Source organism: Oenanthe melanoleuca, chromosome 2, assembly GCF_029582105.1.
Source record: "Oenanthe melanoleuca isolate GR-GAL-2019-014 chromosome 2, OMel1.0, whole genome shotgun sequence".
Classification (NCBI taxonomy): domain Eukaryota; kingdom Metazoa; phylum Chordata; class Aves; order Passeriformes; family Muscicapidae; genus Oenanthe; species Oenanthe melanoleuca.
In genome coordinates, this window is record NC_079335.1 from 64,047,334 (window position 1) to 64,073,371 (window position 26,038).

The window sequence follows — 26,038 nt, forward strand, 5'->3', positions numbered from 1 at the left end:
TCTGTTCCATTTCAAATAGCTGGATCTTGGACTAATGAAGTTTACATATGTTCAAATAGGTCCATGCCAAATTCCCTTGCATATACAGCAGGAAAGAAAAAAGCAGTTGAAAAAAAATTTTAGGTCATCCATTAGCAAGACTGTGTTTCATTGTTTCATTTCATTTTTATAGCCAACCAATCCCCAAGAAATTTTCTAGCTTCTAATTGTCAGAAATGTAAAATTATCGTTACTCCTTTATGCATGAAGAACCTGCAGTTCACTGTGTATATGGCATCTCTTAAGTGAGAATTCCTGCAGAGTGGCAACCCACATATTTTGAATTATGCTACTATTTCCAGCCTGCTTCTCTCCCATGCAATCTTACCTGCTATTCAGCTGTCTTTAAAACTAGCCGAGAAAATTATCACACTGACTGTAAAGTTCCTGATAGGATAGCATTTATACTTAGCAAGCATATTCAGGACACTGAACTTGACAATTTTAGTAAATTTCAATATCTCTGTCTAATATTTCACTGCCTTCTACCAAAAGGATTTTGGATTTAGGTGATGAATGGATGAAGACTAAATAGAGATATGCATCCTCTGTTTGGTTAATTTAAACCATTGTCAACAATAGACAGGCAAAAAGGAGAGGATGAGATTACTCAATACTGAGGGAATCTGCCCACATAGAAATTATTTCTCCAAGATGGAAAAAAATTCCTTTATTGCAGAAAATCATGCAGTTAAAACAGTTAATGATACTGATGATAGTTATACTGATATAATGATAGTTAATGATAGTTAATGTAAGCCAACTAAAATTCCCCCTTCCCCCCCACTCATTAAATGATTTGGAAACAAGTGCTAGGTTTTTTTTCCTTCTGACCTACTTCTTATTAAATTGTATTAAACAAGATTAAGTGTGCATTTGCATCAGCAACAGCGTTTCACAGTCAAATGCTGGATGACAGAAAGAGCTAGCTTACTTTCTCTTCAATTCCATACCATGAATCAGTGAATTAATTTACCAGTGGACATGGAGAACAGCATCATGAAGCCTATTTTATAACCAGCCATCAGTGATGTGCAGTGAAATTCTTGTAATGAGCAAATCCATCAGACAGACAAACTGCTCTGATATTTGGGCACTGGCATTGTAGAAAGCAGAATGAGAAGTCCTAATCCCAATTCCTGAAGGACAGTACTTGCCAGTATTGAATTATATGATTATTTTTTTTCAGAACACTTCATGATGTATTATAAAAAGTTCCTTTATTCATGTGAATAATTCTTGTGATAACTTACACAAATAAGTACTTGCTTGGATAAGAACTACAGAATTGCATCCTATGGGAATTACTTCAGCTACTTCAGAGGTTTCTAAAGCATTCATCATTCTCAGTGAAAATCTTAGATTTAGTTGATTAGGAATAATTCAAAATTATGTGCTATTTGTAAATCTTTACTCTCATTTAGTATATGTATACCTACAGCAAGTATCATTCTCAGACTTATTTCAATGGAACCTGAAGCCAGAGAAAAGCTTACAGCTTTCACTGGGTGCTCCAGAAGCCCTGAAGTGAGTAGTTAGCAGAAGTCAGTCATTTAGCAAACACAGAGAGCTCACCAGTGCATTGTGTGACAAGGAATGGGAAAGCAGAACAGACCAGAATCTCATTTCTTCTCTGAGCTTTCCAGCTGATGAGCGTCAACTAAAATACCAGATTTCCAAGAGGGGACTACTGCATTAAAGTGAAAGCTCTCCACTTCAATATTTTTTATATTTGAAAAAAAAAAAAAAAGTATTTATCAGATACAGCACTATGAAAAAAACTCAAATGTGAGCATTTGATGAGTCTGGCAACACTAAAGGAAAGCTCACTGATGGAAAAAAAATTAACTGTTTTAAAAAATTGGTTTAAGCAAACTTCTTTTATGTGTCTTTATTAAATTTGAAGACCATGACTTGAAAGTATGAAAAGCACATTTTGCTTGTCAAAAATCAAGACAATGTGACATCAGAAGTCTTGGGATGTGAAGCAGTCTACAGGGCCAGGCCCTGTAGCAAAGAGCTTCAGAAAAAGTAATGAATGCCAAGGGACTCTGAGATACAGAAGGGACTCTAAGATAGCATGATGGCTTGATTACCATGTCCTCACTGACTGAAGTCAGTAAAATGTTGCAAGATTTCTGCATTTGTTTTGCAGTTTAATTGTAGTCTTTAATCTCTAAAACACCAAGGCACAAAAATTCCAAGTATCAGACCCAGGGAATCACCAAAACTGACAGTCCAAGACAGTACATTAAGCTGTGTACTTATCATTAGTACCATTCATGCTTCTGTGCCTCCATTGATGAACGCATTCCTGGCTCCCAAAAGTCAGCCTCTGCTGTTACAGACAGAGCTGAAGTGACATTCTGTATTTCATAACCCTGAGCTCAATATCCATTATTGCTCCTTATGGCAATTCTAAAGATGTGCTTTATTTAAGGAAGCTTTTCTTCATCGAAATAACTGTAACAGATGTTTTATGTTCTATTTGTTTTGCTATGTGATAGCACTGCAGAGAGAGATTAAATTAACTCCCCAAGTAGTGCATTTCTAGGGTGAAACTAAACAAGAAGAAAACAAAACATATGTCCAAAGGAAAACCAAGCATCTCTTCCAGGGACAGATATTTTCGCAGTGCTGCCTTTACTGGTTCTTTACATGCTGTCATTGTTTCCAGTGAAAAGTGTGCATCACATTCTCAAGATCTGTGCACATTATCACATGGGTGGTAATGAACTTCAGTTAATGCTAAACCTATTAATAACCTATATTTTTTCTCCTGAATCACAATTCCCATATTCATCTAATCATCATCTTTTTATGTCTCAGTAGTCCTTGTCTAATGTACAGATTGATATATATTACAATTAAAGTATTATTGTAGGTGAGTATTGGATTGCATGGATAGAATGAAATTACTGTTCATTAAAGAACAGTAATAATTTATTTGATAAAATTAAAAAAAAAAGGCATAAAAGTCTTGTTTGCAATTACTTGAAGATGTGTCATGGAAACTATATTACACTACATAAATTTTGATAGACAAAGCTGCCCCAGGAATGTTCTTTTAAAAAGTATTAATAGTAAAAAGATTATACACTTTAAAGGTTTTTGTATACTGAGTAAATAAGCCCAAACACTGTACAATTTCAGTAGTGAAGTATGTCATGATTTTTGCCTTGCTTGTCATGATTAATGGAATGACAGATCCGCCCACAAGTCACTAGCACCATGACAAACCATGCTCTGGGAGAATGACAACTTTTCTCATCTAAATGAAAAAAGACATCAAGAAAATGTCACTGTTCCCATACTGAAGTCTTCTGACAAAACAAAGCTAGCGACACCACAACAGTCTCTCTCAACAGATTCCTTTTACTAAAACTTCAATTTGAGAAACATGGTTTAAACACAAGATATTCTCCAAGGCATTAATCATCAACAGGGATCTTGGGGCTGATTGTATTATCTGCTTTCCCAGTCTGTATATATGGAGTTATTTTGATTATGTCTGTGTTGGAAAATCAAAAAATTTTGAACTGAACTAGTGGTGCAGAACACATTTAAATGTGAACTTGAGAATTTGTGTGCTATAGCAATGTAGATTTTTTTTGTATACAGCACATTTTTGTGCAGAGACCCTTATGCCCCACACATGAAAAAAAAAGCAATAACTCTGCTTGAACTGCTTTTAGAAGAGCAAAATACTATTTAGGTTGTATTATTTCAGCATGGAATAAGTTCTAATGAAGGCTTGGGTTTTCTAGCCACTGAGGCAGTGACTTTAAAGGTGCTTGGTGCATACAGTTAAACTCAGAGATATTAGAAGATAGAAGATTGACATACCAAGACAGAAGATAGACTATATTATAGCAGAAAGTGTTTGGTATATGTATTGGGCCACTGTCCTGTACAGAGGGAATTTATGTTAAAAATAATAAAAGCCAGTAGAGATTTAGCCAGCTACAAAAGCTAGGTTGAGCATTTATACTGATACCTCAGACAAAGCATGAGTTCATAGTTAGAGAAGTGGTTAGTATGAGTTAGTTGACACTCCCTTTCCTGCCCCTTTAGGCTGAGCTGTTGCTGTGCATCCAGCTGAGCCCAAGTTCCCTGCATGGAGGATTCTGTTCCTGGTACAGCAGAGTCCCCTGAGTCTGCAGCATGGTTGTGGTCATTGGAAGGGCTCTCTACTCTCCTTTTGTAGAAAAGGAGCAAAAGCACAGAGGTGCTAATGCAAGTCATGCATGGTTGTTTTGGGAGTCTGTGGTAGAGATGGGGGTCAGATATTTGTCTGTCCTTTCTTGCAGCTCTGACTAGGAATGCATATCATTTTTCGTCAAAGAAATAACTGGTGGTAGCTCAGCTAATCTTGTCAGCTGCTGCTGTTGTTTTTTGAAATCAATATAAAGTATTTCCAGGTCCCTGCATTGAGGTTCCTTGGTTTCTTAGCTGTGCTTAGAGGTTCCCTGTGGTGTGCTTCCCTTGTTTCTTAGGTGTGCCAAGAAACCCTGGCAATCCGTGTCCCTTGCAGTGCTGTCCTCCCAGTGCATGCATATATATGTCTCCTTCTGAGGCACATATGGGCACGTTCTTCTGTTCTCTTTGCACATCATTTTCATTCTTTCCCATAATTTATTCATGCTAGTTTGTCATCAAGTATTGTATTTCTGCCCATTCATTATTCAGTGGATGATAAAGAAATTATGTAATACCAAGCAGCACAAGAAAGAAATGCACCAGGGACTTGGTAGATTGGGGGGGTTGTAGGTGCAAGACTCAAGGAGACATTCCAGTACATTCTCTGTCCTGGCAAATGTTACTGCTTTACTGAGGAGTTGAACCTTCCAGCACTTGTGTGCCAAAATCCCATAGAGGCCATCAGTTTCTGTAATGAGAATTTGCAGTTTCAGATCCTTGGAGCACAAGGTTTTCTTTAGCTACCTGAAAAGGTGCCCCAGGCTTCTCTTCTGTCTCTTCAGAGGCAGGTGACTCTGTCAAGACACCAAGTAACACCTGCAGGCTGCAGGTCTGTAACTAGCAGTACTGATGTGAATAAACCTGTTCACAGCTTTAAAATTCAGCAGATGTACTGGCATTTACAGGTTCAGGATGTGATTGTGTGTGTTTTGTGTGTAGCAGTTGCTCAATGCTAAGGTAAACATCTCTGCACCTACCACTGTTTTCTTCTGGCTGAAGTAACAAAGTTGAAAAACACTAAATCTGTATGGGAATGGTGGAAGCTACAGTAAGTTGTTAATTATTTAGAGATGTAATTTACCTCTATTGATTTCTACCTTTAAAACAGTATATCTTGTTGACCACAACTTTAAAATGTCTATTTTTTGTTCTTCTCCTGTATCTTCTGCTGGATTGGGCAGGTGGACAGCATGGCGAGTCTCCACAACATACATGTTCGCACAGGCTGCTTCTGTAACACAGGAGCCTGCCAGATGCATTTGGGCATAAGCAATGAGGACATCCAAAAGAACCTGCAGGTTAGTTTCTGAATGTGATTAGAAGTTAAAAACTAAAGTAAGTATGTCACATCTCATGGTTTTGAGTCTCTGACTTTACAAATGAAGTTAGTTTTGACTTGCTTTCTTTAAGATTTCAACTCCCTTGCCTTGTTAGAGAACTAAACTAACTGAAATTTGGTTCATTGAAATGAGGTATTGAAACAAAATATTTGATGGATGCAGAGATGTGTTGCTTGTTATTATTTCATTGAAGAGTAGGAAATTGGACCTTCTTGTTTAGTTTTGGAATTGCATGATATCCAGACTTCTAGCAGAACAGAATTTCCTGGACAATTCCTCACTTTTTTTTTCTTTAAGTATCCTAATTAATTATTGTACCTAATAATGTTCAAGTCTTGACCTGCTGCTGTTGGGTGTTACAATTCAAAATACATATGCGAATTGGATAGGAAACAAGAAAGGCAAATACACGGTGAATCTCAGAGAATGAAGCAAATTTAGATGACATCTACTTAGATTACTGGTATGTTAGGTTTTTAGAATATGAATGCAAAGACTGTTTTCAAGATTACTAATGTTTTCCATAAGCTGTCATTAAAAGATGTACAGCAGGATGTATTACAGTGAAGTGGAGGAAGGTTCCTGTCTGCATATTTGTCAGAGTTTGAAATTACAGTAAATTAATTCAGAACAATAAAAAAATTTATTAATGGTGTTCTTTAAAAGGTAAAAAAAAAATCTAATGGTTGTTATGATATTATAGCTCCCTTATCATTTCACAGAGATATATAGATAATTTTGCAAACACATTTACATGCAGGACTGATAGCACCAGTTCTTAAAGGCTGCTGCAGTTCTTTAATATCTTTCTTGGCAAAATGGTGCTTTGACTTGCCATGGAAGCCCTCTCCTCTGAGAAAGCAAAAAAGGGTTTACCCTTTTGCTGAAGTGAAAATTGCCAAATAACCAGCTGCAATGCTCTTGGAACTCCTTATACAAGGAGTATTTTTCTAAGGAATGAGTGCCTTCTTTTAGTGTTTCATTTAAATGGAGATAGGCTCAAATTAAATTTATGAAGAGATGCTTAATCACCAAAGGTTGTATAATGAGGTGGTACAGTTACACAGTCGCTATTTTGGGACATTCCATTCCCATCAGTGCTTTGAGAAGGATCAGGATGAGTTATTGACAACATTACTACGTAGAGGAAGGCATCTTTTATCACGTTATTTGCACATATACTTCAGTTTCATCTTTTCCCAGGGTGCTGGCTGTATTCTTCCTTCTCTGATGAAGTTTTACATGATAAAATGTCTGTGAAGGAGGACTTTCTGTCTTCAAGTGTCCCTAGAGAAGTGTGGTTAGTTTTCTTAGAATGTTATGTAGGAACTCGTTTACTTATTTGCACAGTAGGAACCTCTCCTTCAGTCAATCAAGCAATACCTGGCAGAAGGGTTGCAGAAGGGTATGCTAACAGATGCAACCTAATTTTGCAAATATTGCTTCTGCTCTGTTGTCAAGGATAAAAACTACATCACACTGTATTAAAATGTTTACTACTGTGTTGCATGCTTTGACATAGATGTAGGGCTTTTATTTTTCTTGCATAAATGGCATGTGTTCACTGTCCTGTGACATTTCTCGCTTAAAAAAAGCCATCATAAACTATTCACCATAAATAAACTATTCACGTGTCCATTTTTAATGGGACAGGAATGTGTGCATAGATTAGGTTCTGAGAAAAAAACACCCCAACAGCTGCTGCACTTAGGGAATAGGATGCTGAGTTAGGACTAAATCTCAAGTCCATTGGTGAGCTGATATTAAGTGGATGAACAAAGGGGGACTCTAGCTTGCTTCACTGGTGGTAAGTGGCAGCACTTACTGACTCAAAGAATGAGAAATTTTCACTCTTAAGGGAGAGTTTTCCATAGAATCTTGTATGACAGGTGTATCAGATGGGCATCTACATGGAGGTCACTATAGAGCATTCAAAGAATTTTTCAACAAAATTTTTTCAAGTGGCAACTTGTGCTCTTCAGAGGAGGAAGTGTTAGAGGAAATACTAGTTCCCTTCATCCTGAAAGCAATGTGTTGACTGGATCAGCAAGACAGATTTGATGGATGTTTCAATGTCACTTTGGATGTCTGAGGTCTAGATTTGAGTCTCTGCTTTGCTGCAGTACCAGATAACTTAGTTCTCTGCTGTTTGGACTGAAAAACACAAGCTATGAAAACATGGTGTAAAATGTCACTCTTCTGACAGTGAATATCCAGAAAACTGCCCCAGAAAAATCAACCATCTCATAGTTTGTTCACTTATCTGAACATAACATTATAGTTTGAATTCCAGTTTGAACCAGGTGAGACTGGAATATCCCTGGAGATTGTTCAAGCTGACAGTCATGGAACATAGAACCTTTTTGTGATTCCTGATATGTTTTTGAGAAGTTTCTCTTCCCCCAGAGTAGAATAGGACAAGCAGCTCAAAATTATCTTCATAGTCTGAGTAAATCATGAGATGGTTGAGGGTTTTTTCTTCATTTTCTTTGTATTGATGACCTAAACTATTTTTACAACAGTTTTTCAGGTTAGATTTAAGACACTCATTTATAACTAGGTAAAATTAGAGAGAAAAAAAGAAAAGTATCATGATAGCTCTCTGTTTTTCTTCTTATTTCAAACTAGGCTGGCCATGTCTGTGGAGATAACATAGACCTGATTGATGGACGTCCCACTGGTTCTGTGAGAATATCCTTTGGCTACATGTCTTCTTTTGAAGATGCACAGACCTTTTTGAATTTCATCATAGCCACCAGACTCTCCAAATCAGACACTGGGATTCCTTGCCAGTCTGTTACAGAGCCGACAACAGAGTCTGTTCCAGATGACCACCTTTCTTCTAACAGTGCAGATAAATTGTCTCAAATACTGCAAATCTCAGACAGAGAACTCAGGAATATTCCATCTGAGGCAGACACAACTGGCAGGTGGCAGCCACTGGAGCCTGAGGCAGAAAGCATAAGGGCAGCTGTTTCTGAGACTGCAGTGCCAATGTGTAGAAAAGGTGGCAAGCCCATCACCATCGCCAAAATTTACCTCTACCCCATCAAATCCTGCTCTGCATTTGAGGTATGTGCTTTGAACTATTCAGAGGTATTTGTGCAGCTCAGTCTTGTGTTTTTCATCAGACACGTGTATATGAGATACTAGGAAGTAGTGTGTGAGTACCCATGTTTCCTTTTTGCCAGTTTCTGGGATCAAGTTCCACATGTTAGGCTAAAATTGAAGGATTAGGTATTAGGCTGAAGTTATGGGAGAGGGGTAAATGTGTCTTCTGCTCTCCCCCACAACAAGTAAATTTGCACATAATATGCTATCTTGAAGGAAATAGTTGGATTTGCAAAACTTGCCTAAAATATAATCAAGTAATTAGTATGCTTTTACAGAATGACATGTGATGGGCTTGTAGGCATTGATGGGTAGGCAGCAATTGAGAAATAACTTGATTAACATGTTATAATTGAGAGGCGGCTGATTTACATTACAAAGAAATGTTATCATTAAAAATACATTTGCAACAGAAATATGACATTTAAGTGTTGCTGTGCTATTTGAAAGTTCACTCTTTGAAGATTTTAATTGCTTTTTTACCAAGTTAATAATATCATCACCTTAGCTGGGACTTTTTTTTTTTTAAATAATGCATGATGAAATAGGTGTATGGCCCACACATGACCTAGAATGTCACTCTGCTTAGTACCATACTGGGAAGTGATTTAATGAATGTCAATAATGGTATAACTTTCCCTACGAAATCTTTCTGGTGTAGGTTAGTGTCTCACATCTGAGAGAAAATTGGGGTCAAATCCAGTGATGAATCCCCTGCATTTCAAACAGGGCTTCTCATCTGATTTGATCGTATTTTGGGTTTTTTTTTCTTTCTCAGTGCAGAGAGGTTGGGCAATTAAGCACTATTAAATGATCAACAAAACGTCTGTATTTTTAAATTTGGGTTGGCTTATGATGTCTTTAATTCAGAGGCACAATCCTGAGCATTAAATGAGAACTGAACAAACAATTTCCACCCCTTATTAACCTCCCACAAGATCAAACTATTTAGAAAATAAAATTAATTGCCCATTTCATGTGAAAATTTTTTAACTTTTGTTGAAGTGTTTCATAGCTGTATTACAGAAGCCCAGTATAGAAGCTGCTGAAACACACTGGCAGTGTTCATGCATGTTTGAGTTTAAGTTCTATTTTTGACATCAGGCTGCTGTTGTGAGATACATGCCACAGCATTCAGCATTAGGAAGTCTTTGAAGTGATTGTGCCCAGGAGCAGGTAAGACATACCTCAGCATGAAGGAAAGCTTTCATTTCCCCACAAGCTGAGCTGGGTTTCTCCTCTTCAAGCTCTGTGAGGGGAAACAGCTTTAGGTGATAAATTTGCACAAACCTGGTGCTCCCCAGCAGACAGGACTGCAGTTCTGTATGGAGGGGGGAAATCCCCATGCCTCATGCATAGTGCTTGTGCCAGCCATGTGTTAATGGGCCCAGGGTGAAAATAGGGCTCATCTTAGCTCAGCTTCATCTCTACAGTTCAACACTGTTCTGTAAGCAGTGAGAGATGGATACCTGCTTATTCATTTTAGCATAAGATAAGCATATATGCAGTAGGAGAAATAATTTTTCCTGGATATTTCTGTTTCTTTTCATTGACTGCAAGAGGAATCCAAGGCAACTTATATTATGCAGCTAATACTAGCTGATCTGAATAATTTAAAAACAGATATAAAAACTGCAACTACATTATGAGGTTTAATTTTGCATGTCTAGAGTAATTTTTGAAGTCTATTTTGATTTTTTTATGACAAAGCCTCAGCCATATTAGAGCCCTGTAGTATAAGCTCTGTCAGAGCCTGTATTGCTGAAGAGTAACAATTACAATTGAAAGAGAAAATTAAATAAATACTGGATTGAGTATATGGTATTGGAAGGGACTGGAATTTCACTATAAAGAGCATTTAGCTTTTCTCCTCCTCTACTTAAAAAGTAATTTTTGTGCATTTCCACATAGTTTCCATGTGGTTTATAGAAGATACATGAGCACATATGAAAGAACAGTAGAAGCTGACCTAACAAATCCACTTTCACTGCATTGAGAGAACCAGGAGTTGAAGTCAAAATAGTATTTTGATTTTTATGAGGTTTTTATATTTAAGTAAATCCCTGCAAAAATATTTTTTATTACTTTCTTCCTGTCCACCAGATGTTCTTCATGTTTTTTCTTCCCAAAAGTCTGACTGGCACTTCTAGACCTGTCATACACTTATACCCTGCCTATGAAAGATCTTCCAATCTCACTGTCTGCCTATTGAAAGAAAAAAATGCTATCTTACAAATGCATCATTTGTAAAATGAGCTTTAAAACTCAATTAATCCCATTCTAAATCCAAGTGGATTAGTCTCTTCCCAATAGGTAAGAGTAGAATAGAAAGCCATGACTGCCAGGACCTAGAACCTGCAGAGTGCACTAACCTCCAACATGTATCTCTATATGTGTTTTTATATGTCATTACTGCAGCTTCAGCCTGTATCACCTTGAAACAGGAAAACATTGTATGTCGCATGCACTGGAGTTTGAAGCAAGACATGCTAAAGAAGAAACCTTACCACAATTAAATAGAATCAGATCCTGAAAATCATTTTGCCTTATAAAATATTGATTATACCAGAATCTCTAGGCTTTATATTGACTGAATCATACGCAAAACTATTCTTTTGCCATTAGTTGAGTGTTTTTTTAATATAGACTTCACACTTAACATTATATTATCTCCTTACTTCAGGAAACACATAGATTTCTGAAGTAGAAGTCATGTAGCTTTAGTCTTTGATTGGAATGCAAGAATTTAAATTCAGTGGCTTGTTTTTAATCTAAAATATCTTTATATGCTTTGTAGTTGCTAGAAATTTAGAGCAGTATTTTCCCAATTAAAAATTTGTTCTTCATGTTTGTCAGTTATAGGGTAACTCTCAGCTAGCTGATATGAAAAGGTAAAAGGTTCAAGTCTGATCTGCAGTAAATTCAGATTTGTATCAGATCAGATTAGAAGCTCATAGATTTGTAGGTTCATACTCCTGCTGGTATGGGAGGTCAAATCTGTAGCATGTGTAGTAACTAGGGTTTATTGTAACTGCATGATCACTTGAGTTTTCCTAAAATAATATATGCAGTGGAAAATTCCAGCTAACTGTGTGCAGCACTCAGCCCATCTGCCAGTGAAATCTGCCCATGGACTTGCTGGTTGCAGGATAGATGATTAGTGGCAGGAGGACAAACTTGAGGAGGAAGTGAGTGCAAACTCACAGCTGTTTGATCTCCTTTTTAGAGGCACATAATCTCCTCCTCTCCTAAACTCTGATTTCTCTGTTCTATTCTAAGTGGTTTAGTATGAGAGGTTCTTGACCTCCAGAGAAAATGAGAGGGCAGAGTGCTTTGGCAGCTGGGAGGATGAAAGTTGGCGTGAAAATTGTCAGCTCACTGCAGGTTGGGTGGTTTCTGCAGAATTTTATGAAGTGCTCTGGCCACTGTTGTCCCATGGATTTTGTGCACATAGTGCAGAAAGCAGAGGGCAGAATTTTCTAACTCAGCTTCTCAAATGTGTTTTCCCTACAATTATTTTATTAAATGGAGAAAAGCAGAGGAGTAACCTTCTTTTTTCCAACATAAAAATGTGTTTTAAACATGCATTTTTAAACAGGAACATCTCTCATGTCGATGACTTTTGCATAATTATATAATGCAATGTGCCCAGTGAAAGAGGTTAGGAATTTAAACTAATAACTAATTAATAACTTTATTATTCTTGCAGGAGGTTTCAGAGTATAAAAAATTGCATCTCAACAGAGAAGACAAACTGGCTTTTAATTTAAAATACAATGCAAATTCCTAGTGATCAGTGGATAAATTATATGTAAGACCACTAATATTTTTAAACTTCGATAATTTAAAGCCTTTTCAGTGATTCCTTTAATGTGTTCAAAAACTGTGTTAGCCTTCATGGTGACATTACTGTGAACTATGGGAGAAATGCAGCCCAAAATATCTTACAGAAAATTCTGAAATAAAGAAAAAACCAAACAACCCCACATGTTTTTGCAGTGGATATTTTTACTTTGCAATAAGAAAAGATGGACTAAAGCAGATGGAACAATATCAAGTACTGGCTGTATTATGCAATTGTCCCTGTGGCAGATAGAGAAGACATTACATTGCATGATCCTGGGATGCATCATCACCTGCCATGCTTGGAATGAATGTGTATGCTGGTATCTATCAGTAAAACTCTTGCTTTCCATCTATCCTCCCACTTTTAATTTGTCCCAGCAGCCAGAGGTGGCCAGGCAACTTCAGGGAATCACGTTACAGGCTATAATGTAATGCACTATTGCTCACTGCCACATATGCTAACCTGTCCTATTTTACTTTATTTAAGAATCCCTTCAGCCTCTTTGAAATAAGGGCAAAGTATGCTCTGCACAGGCCACAGTTCTAAATGCTGAGAGAAGAAATGAATATGTTCTTCCTTGCTCATCTCCAGTGTCAGTATTAGCAGTAAACCCACTCTGGTTGTTAAGAGCCATCTGTGACTCTCCATCCAAGGCAGGGCACAGTTGTTTTGTTGTTGCAAGTTTCTTTACCAGGGTCCTAGCAACATGTGCAATACAGTGAGCTAAAGAGTGGGGAGGGAGTTGGGCACTTGACAGTGCACAGAGGACATCCATGAATACCCAGAGGCAGGGGGAAAAATGGGCTGAGGACCTGAAGTCATGTGCTGCATCATATTTGAGGTGTGAGTGAAGCATGGAGTTAGTTGCCATTATTTTGGACCTGTCAGAGGTATCTTGAGCGGAAGATGTTGATTATTTCCAAATATCTACTAGCTAGTTAGCTGGGCTTACCCTTTAATACCTGTCAGCATGTAAGAGCTACTGGAAACTGATTAAAGAGAGGTTTTGTTTAGCTCATAAAATCTATTGCCTTCCGTGAAGGGTAAGCAAACACTTAAGCTATTTCCTGAATAAGATTGCTGTCCTGAAGTGGAACCAAAATAACTGGATGTTGCAATATGGAACTGAGAAACTTTGTGCTCTTTTTCTATTTTTCTGCTTTTTTAGTTTATTCTGCTCTCTGTATCTTGCAAATCCTGTCAAGATCCGCTGGATTCATGAGAGGATGTATTACCAATTAATGATCTTCTTTTTTGGAAGGGAGATTTGTTAGCAGGAAATTCTCACAGCTTTCAGATGATCACCAGCTGTTCAAATGCATTTTGTAGTCTAATTATGCAGGATAACCAAAAATGCTGGTCTCTCCAAAGAATGATTTCCACTAAGAACAAAAGTGTGTTCTTCAGCTGATATTGCAGTCTTTGGGCTATGATACCTCTCCTAAAAAAGACAGGGTAAAGGTTCACATAGCTGAGGTGCTGACAGTTTGAGGTACTTGGATCATGTGATTTCAGGTGAAACCTAAATTTCTATTTAGCACTGAAATTTTCATCCACATTTGCATAAAAAATTGCCAAATAATATTATCAATCAAGTGGCTTGATAGTACATGTTTCTTCTTTTTTTTTTCTCTTTTCTGTATTCAGTATAATTGGTAGCACTGTGGTGAAATTATTTTGAGTTCAGCTTTGATGTTTTAAGTTTTCAGTTCTAGTGTGCCTGCCCTTAGCTTTCTATAGTCAGGCTGTCAGTGTCAAACTGCTGCTGCAGTTTGGACAGAAAAATTTATAAAAATGAGATATTTTAGGTTCTGTTAAGTTTTGGGTCAATCACATGATAAATAAAAATGTGTTTTTTAATTAATCTAGCCAGTGCTTCCAGACATGCTGTTTTTCAGAGCATCAGGCTGTGCTTGACATGTCTTTTACTCAATAGTATTTTGCTGAAGTCTTTTGTCAACTAATTCATGTGAGATGTACTCAGCTTTTCTGTAAGAATTCAGCAAAGTTCAGCTGTTTTCTACACATTCAACTGTGACTAGAAAGCATACATAAGCTGAAGAATATGTTAGTGGCCAGCTTTATATTACAAGAATGGTATTAATATTTTAACATTCTGGAGAAGAAAGCAGATATTAATGTCACCCAAAGGCATTACTAAAATTGCTCTCTTTTTGGATTTCAAGATTACCATCTGTGTAGCTTCAGAAACAGATGTTCTTTTCACCAGAAAAATGTATGTGAAAGCAAGGACAATATTCTTGTATGGACTATTGAATGTAAAGACTGCTATAGAAGTAGTGAAAGAACAGAGAGCAAAGAAGACAATGTGTTTTGTTGCAAGGGAATCTAAAGAACTATTATTCTCCCAGCTAAACCAGAAGCTTCAATGGCAGAGTTTCTCAAATGGATTAATTGATAAGATGGTCCCATGTTATAAAAAACAAGTTTTTACAGAATTGTGAATTTCAGAGTTTTCCTGCTGTCTGTTTGATTGGTTTTGCCTTAATTCATAAAATTCCTGTAAAATTTCTATGCTTTGTAAGTTAAATGAAAATTTCTGGGGGAATAGGTCCTAAAAATGGATGAGTATAAAATTGAAGACAGTTTTCAGAGTGTTTCAGAGATCGTTTATTCTTATAGCTCTGTTAAACTGTATGGTGATATGTAACAACTTAGAGTAATTTGATTTTATTTTTTTACTCAGCTTTGTGCAGTGATATCTTTATCTTTGATTTGCAATTAAGGTTTCTCTTATAAAAAACTGACATTAGCTTGCATAAATTTTCCTGATTTCAATGAGTTTCATTAATGGATTCTTTTCCCTCTCTTTTCAGCATGAATCTATTAATGTGGCTAACATTTCTTAAACTCTTGTACCCACTCCTAATGTTTTTCCAGGTTACAGAATGGCCAGTAGGAAACCAGGGTTTGCTCTATGACCGAAACTGGATGGTTGTAAACCAGAATGGAGTCTGCATGACTCAGAAGCAGGAGCCAAGGTTGTGTCTTGTGAATCCCTCAATTGATCTGAAGCAAAAAATTATGATCATTCAGGCAGAAGGTTAGTAAACAATATCCTTTCCTTCCCTTCTTTGTTGGTGTCAGACTTCTAGGCAGAAACACCTGCATGCTCCCACCAGACTACTGAATGCTGTGCATGCTTACTGGTGACTTCAGGAACAAGTTCTGTGCCACCTGTGGGCAATGAAAGCCCAACCTGTTACATGCAGCCCTGGGGATCTTCCTAACTTATTGTTGGGTTAGGCAGAGAGTAACAGTGACTCCCTGTGTGCGCTCATGAAGTGAATGCTCCAGGATGGAGAAAAGAACAGACAGATGTGGAAATTTACTGACTAGTGTCTCTCTATAGCGTGAAGTCCCATAGCTGAAGGGATTGTTAATGCTGCAAAGGTAAATAGAAGTATAAAATTATAAACACCCTGGCTAAAAATCTTCCTATTTTGTGTCTCTCTTCCTTCTTCCATCTGTGGGATTAAACGGTAGAGTCTTCAGTGGAAATTAGTATCAGTTAAAATAAGGACCAGACATTAACTCTGTTAAATACTTGCACTAGCAGGCAAATATTTCATGATGTTTGAGCTTTCTGGAAATTATCAAAATCCTTTTTATTCACTGCTGAGGGTAAAAAAGCGAGGAAAACAAACGTAAAGTGTTACAGAAAGCCGTTTGATACTCAGGGGTGATAAATATTTGTTTTTGTAACAGTGCCATTGCCACTGAACACTGGAACAGGTTTGAATTCCACAAAAGTCATTACTAATGCCGAGTTTGCATGTGTCTGAATGGTGTTCATCATTTCCCTGGGGTCCAACATTTACTCAGTCTGTATGTCTTAACCATTAATAATATATGTGTCCGCATTTTCTGCAGCTAGAGCAAAACAAGGGAACCTGTCTCCAGATTTTTCACCCTTTATTAGAAATCCACAAGTGGATCTGTAACCACAGTCTCCTTTCTGTGTGTACATTGCAGTTGTGATCTCCAACTGTCTGAGCACTCTCCATGGAATTAAATCAGACTCATTGATTCTTTTTGCCTGAAATAGGTTTCTCAAAAGTACTTCTTTGATGGTTCCACTAATCATGTGCTATTTTCTGTGTTTCCAATCCCAAACACAATCTACTCTCTTCTTAGGGATTCCAGACTTGCTCACTGGCACACACTTTCCCCTCTTTCCTCCATACTCTTTCTTTGAAAATATATCATTAAGCCATTTCAATTCTATGTGGAGCACCTTGCACTCAAATTTCTGTAGTACAATTGCACAGACAGATTTCTCCCACACCTTTTAAATTACAAAGTGCTTCAGAACTAATTATTTCTAGAGATTTATTTCCTTACCATCTCTCTTCCTTTGTGATCATTCTGAATCTGTTCTTCATTTTTTTTTCTCTTGCTAGCATTTGTTCAGACAAGTGCATACCCATTAGTATGTTCAACTGCCAATAACACCTGTCAGTAACACCTGACATACTTCAGGGCATCAGGAGGAAGTTTTCTCAGACAAAAAAGACAGGCAAGACTTCACACTGAGATTTACAATCTCTTGCCACAGTTAGTGCTGGGTGAAATTTGCCTTTAAATTCTACATTTTACTGTGTGTCTTTTTTGGAGTTTTCACTGTCATTTGCCTTCCTTCCAATGAAAGTGAGAACCATTTCCACACAGAATTGATTGCCCAAGTCTATTAATCATTTTTCTACTCAAAAGTAATTGATCACTGTGCTCTAACAGGAATGTCATTGCCATTTATTTACAGCCTGCTTTGCTACAGCCAGTGTGGAAGAATGGAGTCATTTTATTCTTTGTATAACAACTCTAGCTACCAAAATCCTAGCCCATGAGGTGATCTGGGCCCTCTTTCCTAGTAGTCCTGCTGTTTTTTACTCTCATGGTGGTCTTGCATTTTTTAAAATTCTTGATGGTGAGAGATAACGGCTCTCTTTTCCTCGAGGAGTCTTTTCCAGAGCTTACTGCTCCTAAGATGGCACAATGATGGGAGCACAAACAAACCAGCAGGATAAGACTGAGCAGATAAATCTGTAGGAAGTTGTTCCAATATTTATTATGTTTCCTTTCTTCTTACCTGCAGTCTAAATCTATTATTTGTTTGTTGGTGTTAAATTTTTAATTTTTTTTCTTTTATCCCTTCACAAACATGGGTCAGTGTTATATCATTTCACGGCAGACAAATTGAATTTAATAAATTGACTCTTTCCTTGAAAATCCCTCGTTAACCCCTGCTACTTTTGTCACCACTCCTCCAGTCTGTCTGTAGCTGGTTGCAAATGTAGGACCTGAAGCTGAATGGTGCATGTGAGCAGTGATCCCTGTGGTGGGGAGCTCGGTTGAGCAGGCTGGTTGTTCTGAAGCTCAGAACCTTCACTGCCTGTGTCAGTGCCTGATGTTATTTCAGACCTGTAGTGTTGGGTTCCTGGGATATTTTTTCCTCTTACTTTATATTTACATATATATGTGTACACAAACAATGGGATGGGACTGCTGGAGCAGCTGACTCGAAGCCTTTATTCTATCACAATCATTTTACAGAACCAAGCAAGGGAGATGGAAATGGCTTCAGCCGCTTAGAACAGTAGAAGTTCTCTTTGTTACAAAGTATTTTAACAACTTTCTACCCAACAGCAGTCCAAGCTTTGATGCTTTAAGTTTTCAGTTCTAGTGTGTCTGCCCTTAGCTTTCTATAGTCAGAGTGCCAGTGTCAAACTGCTGCTGCAGTTTGGACAGAAAAATTTATAAAAATGAGATATTTTCGGTTCTGTTAAGTTTTGGGTCAATCCCATGATAAACAAAAATGTGATTTTTATTTAATCTAGCCAGTGCTTCCAGACATGCTGATGTTCATAGCATCAGGCTGTGCTTGAGCTGACAAGAGTTTGCTCTAGCCAATTAATATACTTAAAAGTACCTCTTGCTTTGAATAATGCTTGGTTGAAATAGCTTAAAACAATGGATAAAGCTTCATTAAGCTTACCTATTTCTACTATCTTGATTAACATATTTTCCTGAGGACCATCTCTACACAGCTCATAGCCCTATTGTTTCTTGTCCTTGTATCTTCAGCGTTCTTGCATTTCTCCATCCTGAGATTTGCTTTCACACAGCTTTCTGAGAGTTTATACCTTTTCTATTTCCTACACCATAGCTCTTGCTCTGCTGACTAGCAGCCACCTCGGGGTCTCTTCCTGCTCTGCTCCTTCATCCACATGGAAGGCCACCCACCCAAACTGCCTCTCCTCAGCCACAGCCGCATGCATGCATCTTTCCAAGATGAGTTTTGTTCCCTCCATCTCTCCTCGCCCTGCCCTCACAGTCCCTGTGTGAGTTTCTCTGTTCTTTCCATTTCTGCAATGCCCTTGCTTCAGTGCCTGTGCCAGGCCAGCTGCTGGGTGCTGAGTGCCTGCCCTGGGCAGGAGCTGTGCCCGCTGTATTTCCCTGCATTCCCGCTGCTCTCCGTGTGCTTTGCTGGCTGGAGGCGCCTCTCTCCCTGCACAACAGAGAGTCTAAGGGAACCCTGCTGCTGGAATGGGTGCTCTGGTAAGTGCCTGAATCCCACAGAGCTGAAGTACACAGCGTTTTTTCAGAGCGTTTTGCTGTTGCACTATTAGATTATGGTGAAGACTTTATCTGTGCCACTTTCAAAACATATGAGTCTGTTCTCTCTTCCCCTCCAGGCACATGCTTTCCTCTCCCTCTAGAAGTTTTCATTAGTGGAAAATTTGTTTATGGCTATTTTATTGCAATGTGGCTTAATATTCTCTGTCTTCTCTGTCCAAGAAAAATTTGTCAGCATGATTTAGCATGACTGTAACTACTTTAACACCTTTTGCTGAGTTCTCCATGTGCTGAAACACCCTTTCAGGGTTGTTCTTTAATCCCTGCCTGTTGGGTGGCTCTGTAGCCCCAGCTGTGGAAGGGCAGAACCTGCTGTCTGACCAACCGTGCTGTGCAATCCTGCCACTACTGTGGACAGCAAGGATGTCACAGTGGGGCTCTGCACAAGCCCAAAGCTGCCTGAAGGCTTAGGATCCTTGCCTGGCATGCCTGCCAAATAAGTTGGCTTGCATGGCAGCTGGGGAGCTCCAGGTATTTCCTGGATCTCTGACAAAGGGGTTAAGTGAGAGCAGAGGGAAAGGCAGGGCTTGTGCATACTCTCTCACTGGCTGTACTTTTCTTCAACAGAGGGAGTGAGATTTTAATTTTGAGAAACTGTATTTATTAATTTTGTCAGAATTATTTTCTTAGGTTATGTGATTGTTAACAGGCATTTCCTATTTTGTTTACTGTTAAGAGTGTAACAAAGCCTTTCTATCACAGAACTCACTTTGAGAAAAATCAGTGTACCTAACTCCAAATCAGCTCCCGTGGAGAGAAAAAACTATTTTTGTCTTGACTGAAGTTATTAGAGGTTTGACTCTCAGTAACTTGAAGGTGGGCAGGAGCAAGTGCCTTCATTTCCAGAAATCCTATTACTTGTGTGAGAATCAAGTGAAATCTCCTTGTCCTCCTCCATCAAATGTGTGGGAGCACAGATTGCATTGCACTTGTTCCTGACCTACACAAATATGTAGCCAAACAGAATTTGGCTGAGAATACATTTCTGGAAAAGACTAATTTCTCTCTTTCCATTTTAGCTGACAATCAGCATTACTTTGGCAAGTTGGGCATTAGTTTGCCACTGCACAGTGAGAGAAATTCTGAGTGTTGAGGAGGCACTTTAAAATATTGGAGTAGAAAGATGCTAGCAAAACTGAGCAGCTAATTGCACTTTATGGAGTTTATTGTGCCTTCAAATAGTCATGTGTTACTGCCAATAAAAATAAAGGGAATTAAGCGCATATACACTGATGAAAGAATATACATGAATGGTTCATATTTCAGTCTATTGAAATAACAGATCTCTAATTTTCCTCATTGACTGAAAATAGGAGCTATAACTATAAGGTTTTTTTATATTAATACTGTGCACACATCTGTGTATTTTATTATCAAGTAAATGGCCATGGAGAATGACAGCTTTTACATTTTAGTAACTGGCAATATTCTACTTTATTTTTTTTGCCTTAAAGATAGAATAAAATTGTAATTAACAATGTTTAACTGACCTAAACATCACTGTAAAATGTGTACTATTCAGTGAAAATGTGATACACTTGCTGGTGTATAAAAGCCTTTTTAAAGCCTTGAAATTCTATTTTAAGAAATTTTGTGAGTATGCCTTTCATAGAAAGTATTTGAAAAATACAACAGTTAAGAATGCATCCAGGATGAAATATTTCAAACTCTTTTTTTTCCAGAAGGGATAATGCTAATGTTTCATTGTTTCAAAGTCCAAGAGTTCTAGTCTATAAGATGATAACATTGGCTTTTTTTCAGGTTGTTACAGGGCAGATCAATGCATTTATTACATGTAATATTTTCATAAGTGAACCCAACTTCTCCCCCTCTGTCTTCACCTATGTCATATACTAACATAATTAACCAAAGACGAAGTAGACTGCTTACTATTTTGAAAAACATGCATGAAACAGAGTTGATAGTCATGTTATAATTAATCTGAACTACATTTCATTGCTCTTCAGAAGAAAATAAGCCAACTTGATTTTACCATATCACAGAACTGGTAGAACATGATTCTTACTTGTTTTACAATATTATGTACTACCAAAATGTGTGGTTATAATTCTGGGAGATGGTGGGGGTAGGGTGAGAGTATTGGTTAATATATGTTGCAGTGTAATGGAAAAGCCGGATTCCTTGCAGCCACATACTAAAACACTTTGTTTTTCATTTAAGATTATTGTTTTCAATTAACAGAATGAAAATAGTACAGCTTTTCTTTTTGCTTCTAGTTAAGTACAGTATCCTTTCCAGTCTTTGGCTCATTCTGTTCAAGATGAGAAAAATGTGGGAGAAGTAATTAAAGTAGATCATTACCAGGGAATCCTCAGCTGGTTTAAACTTGGAGATAGATGGGAATAATTGTCTCATTCACAGTTCCATACATTTTGTCTTTAAATTATTGTAGTTTTATGTCACAGTATGTTTCTTTTCTTGAACAGACTGTGCCTCTTTTTTGTCTTCTCCCCTCCTCCATCTTTCAGGTCACAGTCCCTCTACTCCAACATGACAGTGTTTAACATCATCTCCTGACTTGTCAGAGGAACCATCCTTTCAATAGAAACCATGGCTGAGGCTGTAATTCTCTGCCAGTTTTGCTGCCTGAGATAAACAGAGAAGGAAGTTATTCAAAGCTGAAATTGTGTATTTTTTAAATATGCTTTGGGTACCAGGGTCATCTGCAGCCTTTGCACTTTGCTTTATCATTTGGAGCCACCTGCCGGCAGAGAATATAGCAATTCTAGCAAAAAGAAAAAAGATTTTTTTTTTTTTATTTGCTGTTTGTGAGGCTGCTGTGACTGTGAAAAGGAGCAAAAATAATAACTTTTTTCATGGACCTATCATTCTTCATAAGTTTTTTATTTAAATATGACTTGCTCTCTACCCTCCTAGGCATGGACCCAATATCTGTGCCACTAGAAGACAATACTGGAAAAAAGGCTGTGATCTGTGAGAGTAAAGTCTGTTCACACAGGTAAGTGAGAGCAGAGAGGAAATGAAGCTGAAAATCACTGTAGTGACACTCAGGATGTGAACAGATGTGCACACAGATAGAAATCCTTGAAAAAATGGTGGAAAGCAATGAATGGTTAGTGGACCAGGAGAGTGGTAAGTTGGAATGCCCAGCATGTCTTGTAGAAAACAGTTAAAATTTTAAAAAAAATTAGAAAGGAGAGGAAGAACAGTACAGTAAACTGACTTAGCCCTCACTTGAATGAGTGAGATCTTTTTTTTACTTGCTCCAAGCATGAGAAAAGGAGAAGGTGTCCCCAGTTACCTCCAAATGCCAACTGGGGGTCTCAGCTGGACTTGAATTCTGTTCCCACATTTAATAGTGATGATGCTGGCAGCTTTGCCCATTTCATACTACATGGATTTAAAATTACTAAAACCTTCTAAAGTTATAAACAGCTTTCCATATTTACGACCCTCTTTAATTTTGTTTTGACTACCAATGTTGTTCAGTGTCCCCTTAACAATCTTGGCTGCAGGTAAGTTAAATAATGTTAATTCTAATCAAGAGACATACCACTTCAGTGAATATAGCCTTATGAATAAATTTATTTCATATCCATAATAAACTTAAAGTGTTTATTCATCATATTTTCTAAGAACTTCCTGCAGTCTCATTAAGTTTTCTGAGTGGCAGAGTATCAATGCCTTCCTAAAGTACATTTGTATTATCTACTATGTTTCTTTTCAATGAGTCTCTTGGTAAGTCCAACTAAAATAGCCACTTAAAGATTAATGTCTTCCTTTCACCAAGGTATACTAATTCTTTTTAACCCACTACATTTGCTTCTCTGAGTAACACATAAACAAACCAGCAGAAGACCTGGCAATTTCCCCATGGAGCCATGCAGAAAATTATCTTCTCCTTCTTTTCTACTAGCTATTCAGATGATAAAGAGGATCTTTTCCTCAGAAGTGTATTTTCCTCAGGTAGTGGAATCCACCCAAGAGTCATTTGTTTTAACCATCTGTCCCACTTCCCTTAGTGTTGACTCATCCCTAGCCTCCCCATGGTAAGCCCATCTATTACAGGCTGTAAAACAGCCTGAGTTATCTTTCTCTCTGTGTGCATAAAATTTGTTGCCATACTGTTTATTGTAGCTTCTCTTTCATGTAACTGGCTGTGTCATTTTTATCATATCAAATTGGAAGTTTTCACTGAAAACTTCTTAGAGTTTTGTGAAGGAAGGAAAGGACAGAATGAACAAGAAAGGGTTTATGAAAGCAAATTGCACAGAGTGGACTGTGACTAGCAAATAAAAAGGACAAGGAAGTAAGGCAGGATGAGTGAACAACATTGATAAGGCTCTGAAACTGCTCATAGATCCAATAGCAATTGATGCCAGTTTCCAGTGTTTCAGCAGAGTAGCCTCCAGGGCCAAAATTAATGAGAAAAGCAGTACTTTGCAAGAGGGCAGGAGGTGATTTGTTGTCTGGGGTGTTTTCTGCAAAGTGTCTAAGGTAAGCAGTGGGACCAAAAGCCTTTGTTAAAAGGCTTTTATTTGAAAGAAACACCTAGTGAATGTATTTTCTATTTATTAATTTTGTGCTCTGATGCTGTTATTTCATCCAGTTCTGCTGGCTTACTCTGAATTTAGACTGAGATAACTGAGAAAAGTACACAATGTAGAATCTGCAAGCAGTCATGTGAGGAAGTTTAATTTCGCTGTAGCCAAGGAAGTTTAATGAGCCCAAATTTCCCTTCTGAAGCAATTCATCAGCATTAGCCTTCATCCCAGCAGGGGCTGTCCATCAGTATGTGCTGCTGACATCAGAGGGACATGGCTTTCTGATGCAATGTCTAACAGTGACATAAATGATGAAAGTAGAAGCTAATGTTGATAGGAATGATGTTGAAGAAGACCCTAAATGCTCAAGGTTGCTGCTCTACTGAAATAAACAGGGACACAGCCTCCCCTTTGACAGGTTGCAATATCAAAAGAGATCAAGGGAAGTGTAGCAGTGGTAGAAGACAAAGGTGTAGTTAAGAACAAGGTGAACTGAGCCCGTTGTTTTATATCCCATGGGATCAATATTCAGACTTCATCTGTCCTTGTTTCTTGTTCTGTAAATTACCCTGCTGGAGGGACCAATTGTAGCACACTGAAGCTAAATGACATAATAGAAAGATGAGTGGGAAACTCAAGGCAAACAGCAAGTGAAATCAGAGAGAAATAGGTTCTCCTTTATAAATTGCCTGACATGTGCCAAAGGAAATGTAATGCTGACAGATGTAAAGTTATACTCCACGAAAATAAACACAAGAAGAAAACAACTAGAATTGAGCTACAACAGAATGACTTTGACTAAGACCTTGAAGAGATTATGGTACTTGTTCAGAAAATGGTCTGACAATAAGGGAAAGCAATTTGAAAACACATGTTTTGGAATACAAAATCTACACCATGATATTTGATGAAATACCAAGAATGGCGTGAGTCTCTAACTCAGCTACTGTGACTCAAAACAATAAGTGTATAAAAAGAGGGCAAAATTTTATACAGTATTAATTTCCAACAGACTGCTAGAGGCAGTTGGCTCAGGAAAGATTTTGAACACCCCTGGTACCTCTGTGAAGGTACCTGCACCTGCACTGTTATCATGGAAGATTCATGTGTTCTCATTAACAGCCTTCTCCCTAACACAGTGGTGGTCAAGGGCACAGTTCAGACTGTGAAATCTCACGTGTACATTCACCTTTTGGCCTCTTCCTTGACACAGTACCTGCATCTCATACCAGAACACCCTTCCAGTTCTAGGGCATCATTGACTAGATGCATGTGGTTGACATCGGCCCATGCTGAGTGGGGAGAGAGATGCAAAGCTGCGCCATAATTCAAAATTCAGAACACTGAAGAGATGCCTGATCCATGCAGGATTATAAAGTCTGCTTGGTTTCACTTCTGCTGGCTTTGTACCTGTGTAATTCAGTTGAACCATACAGAGCATTTTGTAAAGCCAAGTCACTTCCTCTCCATCCTGGGGCTTAGCACCTTTTGCTGTGACAAACAAGCTGTCTTCTTGTTTCACAAAGCAGATGGTTTACTTGCAGATCAACTTCTTTGGCTGGGTAGGACATCAAGGTGAGCATAGGAGCGTGACTACTTGACTTTCCTTGCTACAGGAATCCTCCCTAGATCAGCACAAGAATTCACATTCCTCTTACATTTAAAGTTAGGTATCAGTTAAATCTCTTTATGTAATCAATAGAGTTGAACATTCCCACAGTGAGAGTCATCCCATCTTTATAGATGGGAACTACTTACTTCTTTCCATTATCTGTGAGTGAAACTCAGACAACTCACTTAAATTAGATGTCTGGATTTTGAAAGATTGACATTAAATTTACTCGGGGCTGAGGAATCTAATGTCAAATGGATCAGTTTCCAGTGATCTGACCTTTGGCATTCTTGGTTTGAGAGAGGTGATTTCAAAGTCCCTCTAGGAGAGATTTCATCCAGGTAAAGAAGGCAATTCTATTGCCAAACTTACTAGACATTTTGCAAATAATGGAAATCGTCTTTAGAGAGATACTTGGCCTCTGTTAGTGGTGCCATGTTTTAATGTGAAATGTCTGTACTAACATGAATTAAATTAGAGAAGTAACATCATTGTACCTGATGGGATCATTAAAAATTGCGCACAGCAGAGCAATCTTAAATTGAACTGAGATCATTCCTCTCTGTTTTTAGTAAAAAGTACAGACTTGAGTGTGACTAATTCATGATACTGTATTGTAATATTGTTATATGGGCAACCACTTACTGTACTTCAGAGTCAGTGTCATCAGTATTATGATTAGTCCTTTGTTCCACAGTAATTTTCT

The 26,038-nt window shown here is 37.9% G+C and overlaps 1 protein-coding gene across 2 annotated transcripts in view; it reads left to right on the forward strand.

Annotated features, from left to right (window-relative positions):
* MOCOS (molybdenum cofactor sulfurase) overlaps positions 1–26,038 on the forward strand; it is a 209,312-nt gene that overhangs the window by 165,703 nt on the left and 17,571 nt on the right. For both annotated transcript variants that reach the window (XM_056483842.1, XM_056483843.1), the window contains 4 exons: positions 5,421–5,537; positions 8,208–8,651; positions 15,439–15,601; positions 22,093–22,174. In XM_056483842.1, the coding sequence (XP_056339817.1) occupies positions 5,421–5,537; positions 8,208–8,651; positions 15,439–15,601; positions 22,093–22,174 (806 nt within the window). The remainder of the gene's footprint in view (positions 1–5,420; positions 5,538–8,207; positions 8,652–15,438; positions 15,602–22,092; positions 22,175–26,038) is intronic.